Below are 18,527 nucleotides of genomic sequence, written 5' to 3'. Positions count from 1 at the left end.
TAATAAATAAATAACAGTGAAAAAGAGTTCTCCCAGCTGAACACTGGAAGGAGGCAAAAGGCCACAAAGAACATTGAGCAAAGGAACATTTACTGTTTGATTTTTATCCCATTCAGCAAAACTGGGCTTCATGTGTATTCTCCATGGTACCTACAACCAGAGTATCATCAGTGCCTCCATGTGGTGGAAACACACCTCCACTGACAAGCTGCTCTGGTGAAAAGGAGTAACTGTACTTGCCATGTGCCACTGGGTAGGGGTGAGCTTTCACAACCCAAGTCTCTCCAGATCTGGTCAAGAACCCCCTCTTCTAAGCTGAACCTATGGTTGCTCAGCAGCAAAGCTGCCCCCATGGGGAATTAGAGCCCGTTTTGCTCTTCCCACACAGGGTATTCAATTAAATGCACATAGGATGACGTGTGGTAGACCTGGATATTTAGATTTGAGGGTTTCCACTCATTTACTCCAGCATGAGTTGAGTCAAAATGATTTAAGAGAACTTAAGTATTCTAATAGCTAATTCACCATGCAAAGAGTAATGAGTTCTGGCCAGTTTTAATTACAAATTAAATTAAGGGGAGGTTCCCAGCAGGCACATTAACCTCCTCCTTATAAAAATGCAGACATCATTACTGGCAGAGAGTTTTTTTCCCCTCAAGCATTTCCTCTAGCATGCAGAATGTCCCTAGGCACAGTCACGGATACCTGGAAGCATCTCTCTGGAGATGCTGTGTGGGTTTTATCAGGCTGTGAGGCTGTGAAGTCACACCTCAGCCCAAGTCAATGTGAAAGTGCAAGCCAGTGCAGCTATTCCTTAAAAACACATGTGATGTAACTACGTGGACAGGGAACACTTACTGATCACCCCATGAAGGCATTGACCAACTCCACTTTTCCCGGCCTCTAAGAAACAAGCATAATGCTTTTCCCAGGGCTCTCCAGTAGGTTTTTTTACAGGGATCACAGTGCTTCAGTACTTTAGGATCCCTTTGCCTGCATAAGCTTCACTAATGGATAAGAACATTTGCTCCCCCCTTGCTCCAAGGTAACAGAGAGCAGTTTATGGAGTTTGACAAAATGACTTGTGCACAGGCTGGTGGCTTTAACTGCCCTTGAACACATGGGCAGACACCACAACCCTGACTTTTAAAGGTGTTATGTTTAAATGGTCCTCTAAAGTCAAGCCAACAGCTTAAAAGACCTACTTATCCTGCTTTGAGCAGGCTGCTGGAGCACCCAACCAAAGCTCCCTTTCAAGCTCTATTACTGTATGAAGATCAAATCACAGCCATCTCCACTATAAGGAGATACGGGAAGACCTACAGAACAGCCTTGCTCTCCGTAACCTCTTTTTTAACTACATTTGGAGGGGAAAGGAGCAGAAAAGAAGGCAAAGGAGAATGAATGAGGAAGTCTTCCACCAGCCCTTTCCCCATGGGCTGAGGGAAAGGATGAATTTGAACTGTCACAAAAGCCTGAGAACTCAGGGAATCACATGGAAGAAGGGATACAGACTATAAATGCCCCAACTAGCCTGGAAACCCCATACATAAGGCACTTCAGCAAGGAAGTGACAGATACTCAGAGGGATGTTAACTGGACTTCCTGAATTACTTTCATTTTTGGTCTCATCCATTACTTTTTTAAAGGTTGCAAAAACTGAATAACAGAAATTCCTCAGAAATAACCAGGAACAACCAGGCTGGTTCTACACAGCCCTTCAGAAGCCCCAAGAACTCCCATAAGCAGCAGTTTATTGCCTGTGTCCAAACCAGCACCGATTTTGCTTGAGGTTTGCTGCAATCCATACTTACTGGTCACCCTGATCCCCCAGAAAAGAAAACCAGAGGAAGATGTTTGCACACATCCCTGCAGGTCAAAGCCATGGAGTTTCATAAAGTATTGGAAACACATTACTCTGCACAGAGATGAAGGGTGCATTATCTTGTGCCAAAGCCAGCTAGGAGAACATGCTCCCAGCACCAGGAGTTTGTGTCAACTGAGTGACAAGAGAAAGGGCAAGAGGATGTTCCCATTGCCATGCCATCTGCGTGCTTTGTGATCCTTCCTCCCTGTCACCCACTGCCCTGGGTAAACAGCCACTTGAAATGAAACCAGCAAGTGCTGCAGAGCACACACTGTTCTCAGCAGGAACACGAAAATGGACTCAGATGTGGTAGTCAAACAACAAAAACAATAGCCAGATCTACAAGAAGAGAGAGGAGTCAGCCTAAGCTGCCCTCCCCTTGCCATACCCACCTACCCAGAGGGTGAATAGATCTGCTTTGCAAAGCACTCCATCTGTGAGTGATGGCAAAGAGCACCATCTGAAAAACAAAAAGAGCGCTGTCTACAGCGTCCTGTGGTTTCTGTGGGTAATTTCCATGACAAATGTCTTAGCACAGGGTATCCAGTGCACCTCTGTTTGAAAGCTGGTTACAAACAAAACCAAGGCTTTTCGAGGACCACTATCTCCACCTGTCAGATTTTCAAGAGTGAAAACAGAAAGATCAGTAAGACCGTTACAGCCTGCACAGGTCCTTTGGTACATCCTTTCCCAGAAGAGCTGCAGACATTCCCTTTCCACAAAGCCATAACCTCCTTGCCTTTCCAGGTTGTACAGAATGGCCCAAACCACGGCAAATACAAGTTTAGACAAGAACACTCTGTTCTTTGATGCTGGGACCAGGAGCAGTGCCCATTTAAATCCAGACATCCAACTTATGTTTATGGCAGCAAAATGAGCTCATCACTGGATTTTTCCTTTCCAAGACCATGTTTCCTGCTGGCTTCTTTATCATCCAGATCACATAGAGATCCAGATCCAAGCAGAAAAATCTCACTCTGATTTTTGAACTTTGTATTCTTTACTTCAAGATATATAGAATCACAGAGTCATAGAATAGTTAGAGTTGGAAAGGACCTTAAGGTCATTTAGTTTCAATGCCCCCAAACCTATCTGTTTGTTGTACCGCTGTCTCTTTTTGGGGTGACAACTCCAGCCTCAACCCATTTTCTAGCATTTTCTCTCATTCAGCAATTAAACAGCTGGAATTCTTACAGAAAAATTAGATTCTGTGCTGAACTTTGTGAAGGTAGTGGTCAGAACTGCTGCTATCCATGTGAACGCTCACATGGAGCAAAAGTGGTGCAACCACATTTGACCAGCGAGGTCAGGCTTGCATCCACCTGCACTTCACCCTCTCTCTTTCCTAAAACCCAACTGAAAATCCTAGACGTCCAGGCCAACAAACCAGTTAATTCCCACGCTGCTTTACTCTTGTCTGAAATGCCTTCTTGACAACAGCCACTTCCAAAATTCACCCCTGAATAAGGATTGGTCTGAATGTCGGACAGGCTTCAGTGTGTAATGCCCCATCCTGGTGATGCATCATACACAGAAGGCACTTCAGTGCTCTGTCTCTGTCTCGGGAGGCTGCAAGAGTGACCTACATCCTTTACAGGTACATGACAATACCTAAAGCACTGCATCATGGTTAAACATGTTCCCTTTACTGCTGCAGTTAAACCACCGTCAGCCCCACTGACTGGTAATACGGCTCTGCTGGGTCAGCAGAGGGAGTGCAAGAACAAGCAGCATTCCTGCATTCAGAGCTGAGGCAACTCACTCCGTGTTTCTCCTAACACAGTAAAGCTGCCACTACTCCTGACAGCCACCACTGACAATTGTTTCAAGTGAAGCCCAGAAAGAAAACAAGAAAAGCACCTTTTCCAATGTCCATCAAATGGGAAAGGACAAAAAGCCCCAACCAGAATCAGATGGTAACTTGGGAGTAATGCAAAGCATTCTGCAAATACTTGAACTAAAAAAAAACAAAATCGATGGAGTGAGACCTGTCAGCATTTGAAAGTGTGGACAAATAGGATGATCTTTATCATTTGTCCTCATTCCAGAAAATAGCCATCCTCCATACACACATCCTTGTTTTAGTCCCTGTCACTGATGTGCCTCCAAAGGATTCTCATCACAATAAACACTGGAAGAGCACAAGCACACCCTCTACAGAAGAGGTAGAGGCACTTTGGTTTGGTTTTCTGTCACACAAAACAAGGAGTGTTTGATGGCCTCTCTCTGGAAGACGAAACCCTAAAAGGGAAGGCAGAAGAGAAATGGACTCACCTCATCCAGTTTGCTTTGGTTTCATCTGTCCCATCGATGGATTTGTAGCGGTTGTTCTTATCAACGATCTGTGAAACGAGAACAGATGGAGTATGTCAACTAGCTGGTCCAGACAGAAGGTGTATTACTCTCAAATCACTGCTTCGGTTCCTGCCTTAAGTCAGGACATGAATCTCAGCCGTCCTGGTACTACAGGCTGTTGCCCTGGATATATGTGTGGAGGCTACTCAGAACTAAGAGGCATCTCGTACGCACAAAGGTAATACAGAACTATGAATGCAGCTGACAAAACTGCTAACAGTCCTCAGATATAGAAGATTAACTCCCCTTTCAGCACAGGGCTGAGACACACATTTATTTTACAGACAGAAAAGCGTGAGCAGCAGTTCAGAGCAGCAGTTCTCAATTATTTCCCCACATATAACTCAAGTTCTCCATCTCCTAATAAATACCTGTCTATCTAGTGACATCTCTATCTCCTAGGCTAAACTGGGGGGAAAATTATGGGGTTTGGTGCTAGAGTCTGCATATAGATCACTTCCTGATGGACTGGATCTCCTCTCTCCTGGCCTCTTGGATGACCTACTCTGCTCAGAAAGGAGTGCTGCATGTCCATGAGAGAGCTCTGCAATCTCTAGATACAGTCCTTCCTCTATCCTCAAAGTAATGACCGGAGCAGGAAAAGGTACTGGAGGATTCCCAAGTGTTGAGTGGGGATGGAAAACATGGCCAGGGGGCAAGAGGAAGCAAACTCTGCTTCCTACAGCCATGAACTTGGTGCCATGGCACCTGGTCTCCTTTCACTATCTATACCCTTAAGCTGCTAATAATTATGGCAGTAGATGCTTGCCTACTGTGGGTCAGCAGATCTTCAGAGATGGGGGAAGATGGCTAAGATTCGGCTCCACAAGTCCCCCAGCCCTGAGCTGAATGGCTGGGGCATCACTTCACTGGGGAGACAAGTCACTCACCAGCCATGAGAAGAATCCTGCAGACTTGTCCTGGCTGGACATCTGCCCCTCGTAGGGCCCGAAGATGTGCCCTTTGGGGATCACCTCGTTCATACAGCGCACGTCGTTCTCCCCATTGGGCTCTTTCACCACCTCCATTCCAGGCGGGATGGTCAGCGCTGCCCGGTCAGGAATGCCAACAGGCACTGGGGTGTCAGACACGAACACTGGGGGGCCATGGTTTGGGCATTCATCCACAAAGTACTCCTGGCAGGACTCACAGACTGCAGGGGTGAGGGGACAGGGGTTAGGTTGGGAGGATGTGATGTCTGTATAAGCTCATGCAGCTCACAGAACACACAGTACTCAGGCCAGTGTGCCCCAGCTCTCCCCAGCCTGGCTAAGCCACTTTCCCAAAGCCTGGCCTCCATGCAGACACTTCACCAATAGCTCACTGGTTTCATCACACAACTCTCAACAGGGGCTCTGTCCCAACACAACCAATGCCTGGGCCTGCATGAGCCCTGGTGTCCTACACAGATTCAGCACCAAGAGCTACAGACAGGGGAAGGTGCCACCACAATCTGCACAGACAGAGGTGGAGAGCTCCCTGCACATCCCTGGATAGCAGCCATGTCCTCAAGCCAAAAGGTTTGATTCTCTACACACCAGCGGGGACCTAAACCAAACAACCCTGAAAACAAATACCCTCATCATACAGCCTTTATTCAGAGTCTGGGAGAGAGACAGCAGCCCCAGGTACTTGCCCTGTGTCCAGACAGTTTGGTATTCTGTAGGTATGCCAATGTAACTGCAACCAACTTTGTTTCCCAGAATATGAGGAAAAGAGTTGTCCCTTCACAGTTTCTGAATCTAAGCCTTTGGGTTTTGCAGGCTCCTGGAGTTTTCTCTATGTGTGTTTTCACATTTCCAGCACACCTTCCACTCACCTCCCTACTGCTGCAGAGCCCCATGACAGACAAACTGCTTTTGTGCAACAGCTTCCTAACAAATGTGCTGGAGGAGCATACAAATTTGCCCCAGCATTTTTGTCCCCTGCTTCCCACCCCAAAGCAGCAGGGCATCAACTAGGAAAGACTAAAGCCTATGCAAGTGGCAGCATTATTTTCCCCCTCACTCACAAGACACTTACACCAGAAATCCACCTGCTGAAAGCTCTTGGTCATGATCAAATCCCGTTTCCCTTTCAGTTTCTTGGGTTCCACCTCCATGGATTGTGGGTCAGGCCTTCCAGAGCTGGGGAGGGAACAAGAGAAAGATGACATTAACCGACCAAGATGCTGGGACTGCACAGAGAGAGGAGCAGAGGCAACGGGGCCTGATCAACTCTCTTAGTCCTGACACCTACAAGAGAAATGACTCCACTTGCTGTCCAACCTCCCAAAAGCTGGTACCTGAGATGGCTTAAGGCTCAGACTACAGCAGGTAACTTCAGCTACAGCGCCTCCATGCATGGATATTAGGACAAATTCCTTCATGGAATGGTAGTCAGGCACTGGAACAGGCTGCCCAGGGCTGTGGTGCAATCTCTGTCCCTGGAAGTGTTCACAAACCGTGTAGATGAGGCCCTCAGTGACGTGGTTTAGCAGTGGCCTTGGCAGTGCTGGGGTAACAGTTGAACTCGATGATCTTAAAGGTCTTTTCCAGCTTCCCATGGGAGGGTTTTAATAACTTTGAGAAGTTCAAGTATATCCCCCACAACCAACTTTAAGCTCGGGGGTGGTGGTGGAGGTAGAGAGAAAGGGGTTAGAGTACATGGGACTGAAGCTCAGCCACGTACCAAGGTTGTCCATACTCCTGGTCCCGGCGCGGAGAGCAGGCCTCTGTTTTTATTGTCACCATCTCCCCTAAGGAAGCCTGCGTCTGGATCAAACAGTCCTTCAAGTTCTCACTCATGTTCTGAAAGAGAATGAAGGGAGGGAGGGGAAAAATGAGCACCTAGGAAACGCAGCCTTCCTCCCCCAGGGAATCACAGCCTTTCTCCTCCGGGATGCAGCAGCAGAGCAAGTTTGCACCAAGAGTCACTGTCATCATCCAGGGCACAAGTAGATGAAAACCCCTTCCCATGCCAGGGAGGAAAAAGCAGTTCAGTGGCAGGTCAGGTGAAGTGTGTGAGACACCATGGAGCAACCTGAGGCATGGAGAATCTGAAGTATGCACCATAGCACCCATTAAAAATGTCATGCATGGAATTTAAGATGGATGGGTGGGATGTGTTATGGAAATATGGAGCACCACTACCTCGGAGCAAGTGTCTGGAGACTGAATGACAAGAAAGAGGAATGCAGGTTGTATCATGAACCGGGATCCATTTACAAATATGATTCTATGATCCATCACTTGAGTCTATGATTCTAATATAACATATACCAGTTCCCACCACCTCTGCAGATGAAGCTTTCAATGTGCTCTGTACACCTCTGACAAGCAGGTAAGTGCCCACAGTACCCTGCAGGACTCCACCAAACTGCACAAGTCATGCTCTCAACCTTCCCATCCCTTGCAGTGACCTGACCTGAGCTACCACAGCCCTCCCAGCACACAGGCTGCTACAGTGAAAATGCTTCTCTCTCAGCTCAATGCAAGAGCCAGGAGCCTCTTGACAATGTCTCAGGACAGCAAACTCCAGAATGATAACAATTCCCTCCTCCCCCATCATGGGATGGCGCTGAAGAGAAAATACTGATAAAGCAAATGATGATAATTCTGAATTGCTTGACTCAATATTAAGATTTTTGGAAGAGCCATTAAGCTCCACAGCATCCCAGCTTGACACAAGGAATAGAGTGCTGCTTGCCTCTTCCTTGCATTCATCTCGAGACTTCCTCCAAGGCACACACACTGGCTGCCCTCAGGGACTATACCAGATTGGACAGACTTCACAGCTGCTGCCCCCAAAATTCCCTGTGATCCACCCCTCTTTTCCATGTCCACTGCCCAGTGGCATGCTCTGTCGTGCTGCATACTCATAGCACCCAATAGAGGGGCCTCAGCAGCTGACCAGACCCCTTCTGTCAGGGGAGATGGAAGAGCACATCATCACCACAGCTCAACCCTGGACAAAATCCATGTTCCGATGTCACAACCCCCTGAAGACAGGAACTCCCTTATTCCACACGTGGTTGTACAGGAGTGAGCACCATGGAAGTCTGGTCTGTTTGTGCCCTGTTTACAGCCAGAAGGAATGCTATTCCCAGCCTCCTCTTTGTGCCAGGGGACAAATGATTAGTTTTTCCAGCCCAGCTTCTCACATGTCAATGTGCAGCCTGAAGGACCTTTATCGAGCCTGCCTCGAGGAAGCACTAGTTAATATTCATACAGTGCTCTGAAAGCAAAGCGGAAATACAGTTAGATACAGGCAAACACAGACACTTTTGAGCCTTTACAAGGTGCCCAAAACAAGACACAGAATTACCACAGCCAGTAAGAAGGAAAGTGACAGTAAGGGCAAGGAGGGACTCATTATTCTGCAATGCTGAACCCCTGGTCTGCCCTCTCTGTAGAGCGAAGCTCTCCAGTCATGGCCCCATGCACCAGTTGCTGTTGCAGGCAGGGAATACCTGCCCTTCCCAAAGGAGAAGCCTTCTCTGGAAAGTCTGCAGTAAAACAGCTCAAAAGGCAAAAAGCAGCAGCTGGGGCAGAAGGAAATTATTAAAACCAAGAAAAGATGGGTGCTGCCCCAGAGCTGGTTAACTGTGGGGACTGTAATGGTGCTGGCTGCGGGGCAGATGCCCTTGGTCAGTAAGCCAACCCATTTGGAAGCCTGGTAGATGAGGCACCTGGAGGTAAAACACTCATAACCCCCAGGGCTTCAGGAGGAAGAGATGCAGACATGTCTGTGAACAGACAATGGCTTTTCCTTTCCTACTCTTCCCTCCTCGAGATTGCTGTTACAGAGCAATAGAGACCCTGTGATGATGCAGTGCGACCTCCTGCACAAGGCAGGCCACCGTGCTTCCTCCAGTGAACTCCTTTAAACTACAGCGTGTCTCCAACAAGGAAAAAGGGAAAAAGGAGAAATCCAGTGTTTATTTTACAGGCAGAGCTGCTCATTTCACTGTATGCCTTCCTCCCCTCTCATGGTCCTCCCTGAACTTATCAGCAACATTCCTGCACAGCACTGGCCACAGCACTCCTGCGCTGATGGGAGCAGCACCTTGCACGGCGATAACACCCTCCCTGCCCTGCTCAGGATTTCCATGTTTGTGTCCAAGCACCCATTTACTTTCTGGCTGGTTTATGTTCTGAACAACTGTGCTGCTTTAAGAGCCCAAGCTCCTGCAACAGATCCCTCCTTCCTGCTCTGAGACTCGGTACCTGCATTCATACAACTCCTTGTGGTCCCACCCAGCATACATGAGATCACAACTCCACCAATAACTTGCCTCTTTTCATTACTTGTGACTTGCTTAGACTTTGTGTTGCCCACAAACATAACCCAAATTAACTCTGTGTTTTAGAATCATAGAATCCCAGACTGGTTTGGGTTGCAAGGGTCACTACGATCACCCAGTTCTAATGGCCTGCCACAGGCAGGGACACCTTCTGCTAGAGCAGGTTGCTCCAAGCCCCATCCAGCCTGGCCTTGAACACTGCCAGGGATGGGGCAGCCACAGCTTCTCCGGGCACCCTGTGCCAGCGCCTCAGCACCCTCACAGTGAAGAACTTCCTCCTTATACCTAACCTGAATCTCCACCTGTCTAACTTTAAACCCACTACCCCCTGTCCTCTTACTAAAGTCTCCGATGAAGAGTCCCTCTCCAGCATCCCTGTAGGCCCCCTTCAGTTTTCCTCCAAGACAAGAACAGACTTAAGAACCACACAATCATTTAGGCTGGAAAAGATCTTCAAGATCACTGAGTCCACCCATAAACCTAACTGCCACCACCACTGAGCCATGTCCCTAAGTGCAATATCTACACATCTTTTAAGTATCTCCAAGGATGGTGACTCATCCTCTTCCCTGGGCAGCCCATTCCAGTGCTTGATAACTATTTCAGTGAAAACTTTTTCCCTGATATCCAATCTAAACCTCCCCAGGCCCAACTTGAGGTCTTTTCCTCTCACCCTACCACTTGTTACTCAGGAAAAGAGACCAACACCCATCACTTGATTAGAATCAAGCTAAAGAAACAATTCCCACGTGACACTGCTAGAAATACACTTAGCAGCAGCAATGGCTCTCCTTTTGTCACACTGTGACCTTTCATTTAGTCATACTTTCATTTACTCATCAAATATTTGGGGTTGGAAGGGACCTTAAAGCTCACCCAGTTCCAATCCCCTGCCACAGGCAAGGACCCCTTCCACTACAGCAGGTTGCTCCAAGCCCCTGTGTCCAACCTGGCCTTGAACACTGCCAGGGATGGGGCAGCCACAGCTTCTCTGGGCACCCTGTGCCAGCACCTCAGCACCCTCATACTGAAAAATTTCCTTTCTTCTATCTAGCATGGATCTCCCCTCTTTCAGTTTAAAACATTGCCCCTTGTCCTACTGCTACAGGCCCTACTAAAAATCCTGCTCCATCTTTCTTACAAGCCCCCTTTGAGTGCTGAAAGGATGCAAGAAGGTCTCCTTTCTCTTCTCCAGGCTACCCCAGCCCAGCTCTCTCAGCCTGGCTTCAGAGCAGAGCTGCTCCAGCCCTCGCAGCATCTTTGTAGCCTCCTCTGGGCCTGCTCCAACAATGCCACACACTGAATCATTCTGGATGCTTATTCCAATGACCTGTGGCACAACTTCAGTGCATTAAACACACAACACATACCAAAGCTTTAACCTTAATCAAGCAGAATTATAGCAACATCAGAAAATCACACAAAAACCCTATCTTAAAATACCTGAACACGCTGATTATTGCAATTAACACCCCCTTAAAGCATGACCAAGCCACCCCCTGTCTGCTATTATGTTATTTTGTTGGAAGCCAACATCAGACCGCCAACTATTCTAGCTTGCCCAGGTTAGACTTGATATTAGCTTACTTGTTAGCAACTAACACACACTTTTTTCTCAGTTTAACTCATTACATGTGTGTATATATATATATATATATATATAAATGAGCATTTATGGCCCAGAGTATTGCTCAGCAGCCTTTTTAAAATTCATGGATGCAACTTTAAAACATCCTCAGCAGTAGCTGCTGTTCGGTATTTCCCCAAGCTACTGCTACAGCAGAGAGCATCACATTGCTGCTGCAACTGGTACCATCATCCGACTTTTCTACCAGCTACAGGAAAGGAATATCTGACATTTGTGCAGGTCCAGGCACCAGCAGGTGACTGCTTTCAGGACTGTTTCAGATTCTGATATATCTAAAGCTGGTTTTAAGTTTTGCTAATTTAACTGTCCATTAGTTCCTCTTTCTTGCCCTTTCTCCCCCCCTTTCAGTTTCCCACTGCTACAAGAGTCTAGTTCACATTCTGTACTTTACACTTCCTCCAATTCATTGTTCTTTTCTCTTTTGGGGGGCAATTTTTATAGCTGTGTTTGTGCTAACACTTAAATATGAAGATCCTCTGAAGGTTTCAGATGATTCTATGATTCTATGTGGAGAAGCACCATGTACGCATAAGCAGAGCAGGCTCCTTGGTTACTGCTGAAGGTATTTCAGTGGATACTTGGCCTGCTATGTGCATGTCCTTGTGCCTACCAGGACAGCCAGTCCTCGCAAGTGTCACTGTGCACACAGCCTACTGCAAAGTCATAGAACCATACAATGGTTTGGGTTGGAAGGGACCTTAAAGCTCATTCAGTTCCAACCCCCTGTCATGGGCAGGGGCACCTTCCACTAGAGCAGGCTGTTCCAAGCCCTGTCCAACCTGGCCTTGAACACTGCCAGGGATGCGGCAGCCACAACATCTAGGATGATCCCTAGGTGAGAGGGATGCTGTGAAGATCCAGGTGTTGTTTGCATACAACATCAAGTCCTCTGGACACGAGTGTGACTGCTACACATCCCAAGAGGCATCCCTGGGTTTACAGGCAGTGCCACATAACCTCTCACTTTCTTCACAAAGTAGGTAAGGACCTGTCATGTATCTGCCTATGACACAGGCAGTGGCTTCGCCCTGTTGCTCACAATCAGGGAAGTAGAATACAAAAGAACATGGGAGCTGTTAATCTCTAATGCAGAAAAAAAGTGTCCAAATAGGGTTAAGCATGAGCAAACCTGTGAATTCCTGTCTCCAAGTATTCTGCCTTTATCATTGCCCCTCTTGTAGTTACTAGTTAACAGCCTCAGACTCTTATCTGCATGCATCAGCCTCCAAAACACAGCTTTAATTTTACATTTTACTGGCACATTTCCCAGATTGGGACATTCTTGCATGTGAAACAGCCATATAGGAATCCATCCCCTCCTCAGCACACAGCTCCTCCACTCAATTTCTCACTGCCGCCTTTCTGGAGGTCATCCCCTCTGCTTTTAAGAAAGATCTTGTGTAGCTTGTAACATGTTTTAAAGTGCGGGCCCATGGTGAAAGACGGACTTGAATTCATATGCTTCTTCTACAGTTGCATATTATTATCAGAAATAGGAATCCAGAACAGTCAGCTACTGATGAGACAAGAAGGGGGAATAAAGCAAAGCATTCAAGGCTCTGAGCTCCCCCCAAGCAGCCATGAAAGACCCAAGCTGAGCTCTCCCCGAGGTGAATTCACTTACCCAGGTCCTCAGCCATGCCAACCATATCAGGTCACTATATGAAGTACCAGCTGGCTACACAGCTCATGCTCACCACCAATGCAAACACCAAGAGATTCCACAAAATAAGAGGGAGAACCAGTTTGCCCAGAGGACGACCACTGTCCACGGACAGAACCAAACCCATGCTCCACTGGGAAAAGAGCTTTCGCCTTGACAGTTGCCACAGCACTGGCTTAACTTTCCCCCCTTAATGTTTCTACAAGCAAAGCTGTTCTGCATCCTGAAAACTGGTGTCAGGGAAAGACCTGATGACCTGTCTCCCAGCTTGATGCAAGGCCAAGGCTCTCTGACAGCCACAGAGCAGGGTTGAGCACAGCCTGCACAGCTGGAGACAACCTGGGTTAGTCACAAATTCAAACTCAATTAGTGGAAATTACAGGGCATGGATGATGTAGGATTTGAGCATCATGGGCTGCAATTAGGACTTGGATAAATCATTGCCAATTGCTCCACTATAGTCAGTAGCTGTAAATTCATCAGAAAAGTAGAAAACATGTTGAGTCTTGAATTCTGAAGACACTAAAGAAGGTCAGGACTACAAGAAACCTTCAAAACCACAGCACTTAAACCCATTTTACTGCAGGGAAGGCTGAGTGTTCTTAGTGGTTTCAATGACTTGCTCAAGACCAACAACTGACACAACAAACACCATGAGGGTGCCACAACTCTATGTTTCTGGTGTCATCCTGACTGTAAACAGGCTGGGGACAGGGAAATTCCCGTTTGCCAACCTGGAACTCCTCCTGTCATTTCAAGTGGATGCAAGATGTGTTCACACTGTCACTCTTAAATGGTTTATTGGCAAAACATGTCATCAAAACCTGCCATGATCTATTTCATGACAGACATGTTTCAGAGGGAGAAGAACTTCTGAAATAATCCCTGAACTAATCTTAAATTTGTCATACAGTGGTTTCTAGCAAAGGTGGAAAATGATGCTGATTTTACAGGATTTGACACAAAATTCTGTATTATGGCCAGCTGGAAGCCTTTGCTGATGATAGCAGAGTAAGAAGTTAGTATCATATAATCCCAGACTGGTTTGTGTTGGAAGGGACCTTTAAGCTCATTCAGTTCCAACCCCCTGCCACAGGCAGGGACACCTTCCACTAGAGCAGGTTGCTCCAAGCCCCTGTGTCCAGCCTGGCCTTGAACACTGCCGGGGATGGGGCAGCCACAGCTTCTCTGGGCATCATGTGCCAGCGCCTCAGCACCCTCATAGTAAAGAATCATGGATCAGCACAAGCCCCTGCAAAACAGGTACTATTTGGTGCAACTGCATTAAGCATTGAGTAAGGACTCAGCACAGCAGGATGCTCTGTATGTAAAGCTTCCATGAAGCCTTAAAGCCTGTGAAACAGTGCAGCATGCCATGGAGCCAAGCCAGCTCCTTACTGCAGCTGGAAGAACATGCAAGTAACTTGCACTTCTTAAATATATTAAAAATAATTCCCTTAAACTGGAAACTTATTTTTACTGTGTTCAGCTCCTTGCACTGATTTCACAGATGTACAGTTTGAGGATAGAAAGGAGAATTAGGTCAACCTGACTGATCCCCTGTACGTCACATGCCCTTTAGCCTACAAACAGGACAAAATCTCCAGGCAAGCCTAGCAAGGGGAAGAGAAGCCAACACTTTCTTAGAAGTTCGTTTCAACTGTTAATCCCAACCAGGGACATGCTGTATGTGGACCTCTCTATTTCTGGGTACGAGTCAACAGCTCTGGGAAAGGCTGAAATAGCCATCATGTTGGGATGCTGCTTTGTGACCATGGGAAGTATTGCTTCCCAGGTCAATGGCTGTAACAAACCTCACCATCTTTGGTCAGTTGCACTTCTTTGCCTTAGGCTTCTTCAACATAAATACATACGTACATTTACAAAGTTAAAACACACACAAACCCCCAGTGCTTAGACAAGATGCTCTTACACCACCATTTTTCTCCCCAAGGACAGAATAAAGGTACAAGCAAGTGGCAGACACAAGCCTTGTTTCTTAAGGCACTGTTGAAAGGTGTTTGGACAGCAATAGTGATAAGCACTGAATAAAAACACATACATAGCAGAGCCCTGGATATGCACCCATGCAGCACCTTCTCAACTTCCCAACAGTTGTCATTCTTCTGTGTAACTCTTCCAATATTCTCTGCATGACTTCAAGATGCTGGCACCAGAAAGCCACGCTGGTGTCAGACTAAGCTTGAAGTAAATATAAGCATTACAGACATAAAACTGCCTCCTCACCCTGATTTATTACCTCTCTGTTTGTATGCCCAAAATCAGAGCCATCTTTTCCAGCTAGGACCTGGCACTAAAGCTCCCTGAAGCCACTTGCCCATTCTGATCCCTACATGGGACTGCTCAGGCCTCCCTTCACAGATGTCAGGAGATACCTTCCCAGGTCCATAACTCTCCACTTGTCTGCATGAAAATGACTGTTTCAATGGCTCCACTTACCAAACAAACTGCGTAAGTCCATCCTTCCCCTACCAACAGCTGTATTTCACCAGACTTGTTTCATCGACACGTTTTGCCAGTGGCGAGTCGTGGTTTCTTCTGCATCACTGAGTGAATGTGAGGCAGAACTGGCTTCTTCCCTTGCCTCCTTTGGAGGGAAGGATCATCGAGTCCACTTCTTTGAAGCCACGGTCTCCACATATCATGTTGCAAAGACTCTTCTGTAAAATGATCGAGCTCTAGCTTAAAATAGCTGGATTATTTTCCCCCCTCGTCTAAGGCGGCAATGCCAGAGCCTTGATCTTTTGATGCTGAAAAATGATTTTCTAAGTTCATTTTAAAGCTAATACACAAACAGCAGATTCATTAGTGTGCTAATACTGTCCTTTAGTTCTGAGTATCCTTCACCCCCCTTACTGTTTATACTGCCACTTCAGTTTATTTACCGGATGCAGATTAACAGTCACTACCTTGACTTCCTAAACCACTCGTACTTTATTGATATTCCATGGTATCAGATATTAGATATTAGTTGTGCCCTCATGCACTGAGTTAACTGCCTTATAGATCCAAATACATCACATCTATGGATCTTTCCTTAAACCAACAAAATCTTCTAAACAAAATCAGATCTGTTGGAGAAGTAGAAGACACTTTCCATAACATCAAGTTTCAGGCATGAATTATTATATATTTACCCAGCATCAGTGTCTTGCTACCCAATCTATCATTTCCAGAACCATCCCAACACAACCAGTCTTCCAGTCTCCTGGATTTGCTGTGATCCACTAAGACTGATTAAAGATGAACATCAATCAACAAGTTAGACACCTCCTCCTGTTTATCTATCTAGGCCTCACTGTTTCAAGGGAATATGTTTTTTCCTAAGCACAGCTTGCCAGCAAAACTTTGCTTACCCACAGGACCTGCACCATGCAACTCCTATGCGACTCCCATGATCTCTAGTTATAGGGCTCAACTTCTGGATAATCAACTTACTGGGAAAAAATTCTTCACAGAGAGGGTAATCAGCTATTGGAACAGTTTTCCCAGGGAAGTGGTGGCATCACCATCCCTGGAAGTGTTCAAAAGCCACGAAGATGAGGCCCTCAGTGATATGGATTAGTGGTGGCCTTGTCAGTCCTGGGATAATGGTTGGACTTGATGATCTTAAAAGTCTTTTCCAACCTTGTTGATACTATGATTCTATGATTCTCTCCATTCCTTGCTGCTGGCCCAGACAGCAGCCTCAATGGCAATCAAGCACACACAGCTTAACTAAGGGAAGTTATCTTTGGGTCTGGAAAAGTCAAGTTTTTCATCACTTAGATGCCTTTACAGAAAGTAAAGGTGAATTTAATGCCCATATCACCTACTCATCCACAGGCAGGCAAAAGGCTGGAGTGAGGAAGTACTTGGCTGAGACATTGCAGCACGCTCCTGTTCTGCTGCACTAGGAACAGCCACAGGAGTGCCTTTCATGTTCTACAAAGCACGTGCAGGAAACCCAAGCCACCCCAGTGGGGTCCTGCCAGCCCTGCCACACGCCTGGGACCCTGCCACATAGCACTCAGCACCCACCTGCTGCCCAGCCACCCACCCCGAGGACCCCTGTGCTTGTGCCAGCCTAAAAATGCCTTTGGGGGAGCGATACCAGCGGTTCATGTATGTGAGCACTGACGGATGTGAGAAGGAAGGGAAAGGGAAGGCGTAGGGGGGGTGGGCAGGAAGCAAACCCCAGACAGTACTTTCTAAATAGCAGATGTGGCTATTCTGGCTAGCAAAGTTCCACTTTAATTTCTAACCAACAGAGATGGGAAATGATTCATGAAAAAATCAACGGGATAAAATTAGCTGGAAGGCAGAGAAAGAATTCACGCGAGCCAACAGTCATGGGCTGCAGTGCCAGCACTACCAGCCCTGCCTGGCATTGCAGCCTCCGGTGCCCTTCAGTGACGGGCACCCAGCCAGCAATCAACTCCACATATATTTCCTTAGTGTCTAAATTAGCCCCTCTGGAGAACACAATCCATCTTTTAACAAGACAGCCTTTCACTCAAGGCTTTTCTACAAGTTCCAGCTCTTTATCTTTTAATAAAGAAGACTACCTGCAGTAGTCTTGATTTTTTCTTGCACTAGTGAAGGTGTAGTGGTGCTAGAGGAGAGGACAGGACAAAGTACCAGGACACCCAAACCATTCTATGACTCTATGACAGGCTTGCAAATGCATCTGTAACCATGGCCAAGCTAAGCATGACATTCAGACTGTCCCCCCAAGTCAGAAAGCTCAGTGCATTTCACCTTGTCCTGCACAAAGCCAACAATGCACCCAACAGTGACAACCAAGTGTTTGTCAGCCTTTATACACACTATGAGGTTTAAACAAGACTGCCCTTAAATTCTGTCACATAAAAAGCACAAACCACAATTTCACCCCTGATACAGCCGCATGACAGAAAGTTTCCTAAGCAGATGGTATTGCTTACAAAGCACAGTCCAGAATCCTGTGTCCCAAAGGCAGATGAGAAACTCTCAACCCATCAGGACACCTCTGAACCTCTGACAGGCACCTGGTTATTGAGCAGTGCCCCATCCCACCGCCCAACTCAAAAGCCAAACATCAAATTTTAAAGCCTCTACAGCATCCAGGCAAGGTGTCTCAGCAGCTGGGGGATCCCCATATAAATGGGACCTACGGGTAAAGACGCAAAATAAAGATAAAATCCTGCTTTGGCACCATTTGTCCAGTTGGTGCCTGTTCGTTTCTGCTGAATGATGTTACATTATGGTTCCTCTATGTTTGTTACAGTAGTTTACTCAGGCATCAGAACATGGCAAACTTTCTTTTTACTTGTTCAGCAAAAAGGGGAAGAATATTTGCAGGGAAAACAAGAAGACAGGAGCAAATCATATTTTCCTTTGCTCCAAAACTCCTAAAACCCTAGCTCAGTCCTTTAAAGGCACTGGTGAACACTCCAGGCAAAACGAGAACAAATCAACTGTTTCATAAAATGCAGAGGAAGCAAAAGCAAAAGCCATATTTATTTCTCCTCATTTGTACCCTCTTGCAGGCCATTAGGGAGATAAGATCACACAGCACAACAGACATTATTCAGGGCTGGTAAATCTGTCTACAGGTTAGGGGTTCACATTACACAGCTTGGATGAGTACTGGCTGAGCATGGGTCATGCTGACCCTCTTTTCCTTGGGGCAGGCAGCAGTCCAGATACTCCCAGTGTCCAAACTGCC

The 18,527-nt window shown here is 46.7% G+C and overlaps 1 protein-coding gene across 2 annotated transcripts in view; it reads right to left on the bottom strand.

Moving 5' to 3' along the window:
- The window catches only part of PRDM11 (PR/SET domain 11), a 48,385-nt gene that overhangs the window by 21,469 nt on the left and 8,389 nt on the right, over nucleotides 1–18,527 (bottom strand). For both annotated transcript variants that reach the window (XM_061343599.1, XM_061343600.1), the window contains exons 2-5: nucleotides 6,893–7,011; nucleotides 6,245–6,348; nucleotides 5,113–5,375; nucleotides 4,142–4,209 (exon numbers count right to left, since the gene is read on the bottom strand). In XM_061343599.1, the coding sequence (XP_061199583.1) occupies nucleotides 4,142–4,209; nucleotides 5,113–5,375; nucleotides 6,245–6,348; nucleotides 6,893–7,008 (551 nt within the window). In that variant the 5' untranslated portion in view covers nucleotides 7,009–7,011. The remainder of the gene's footprint in view (nucleotides 1–4,141; nucleotides 4,210–5,112; nucleotides 5,376–6,244; nucleotides 6,349–6,892; nucleotides 7,012–18,527) is intronic.

Source organism: Neopsephotus bourkii, unplaced genomic scaffold (genome assembly GCF_033783945.1).
Source record: "Neopsephotus bourkii isolate Nb327-2 ecotype Australia unplaced genomic scaffold, CSIRO-AGI_Nbou_v1 NB_1825, whole genome shotgun sequence".
NCBI classification, from domain to species: domain Eukaryota; kingdom Metazoa; phylum Chordata; class Aves; order Psittaciformes; family Psittacidae; genus Neopsephotus; species Neopsephotus bourkii.
This window is presented reverse-complemented; position numbering and strand designations above follow the sequence as displayed.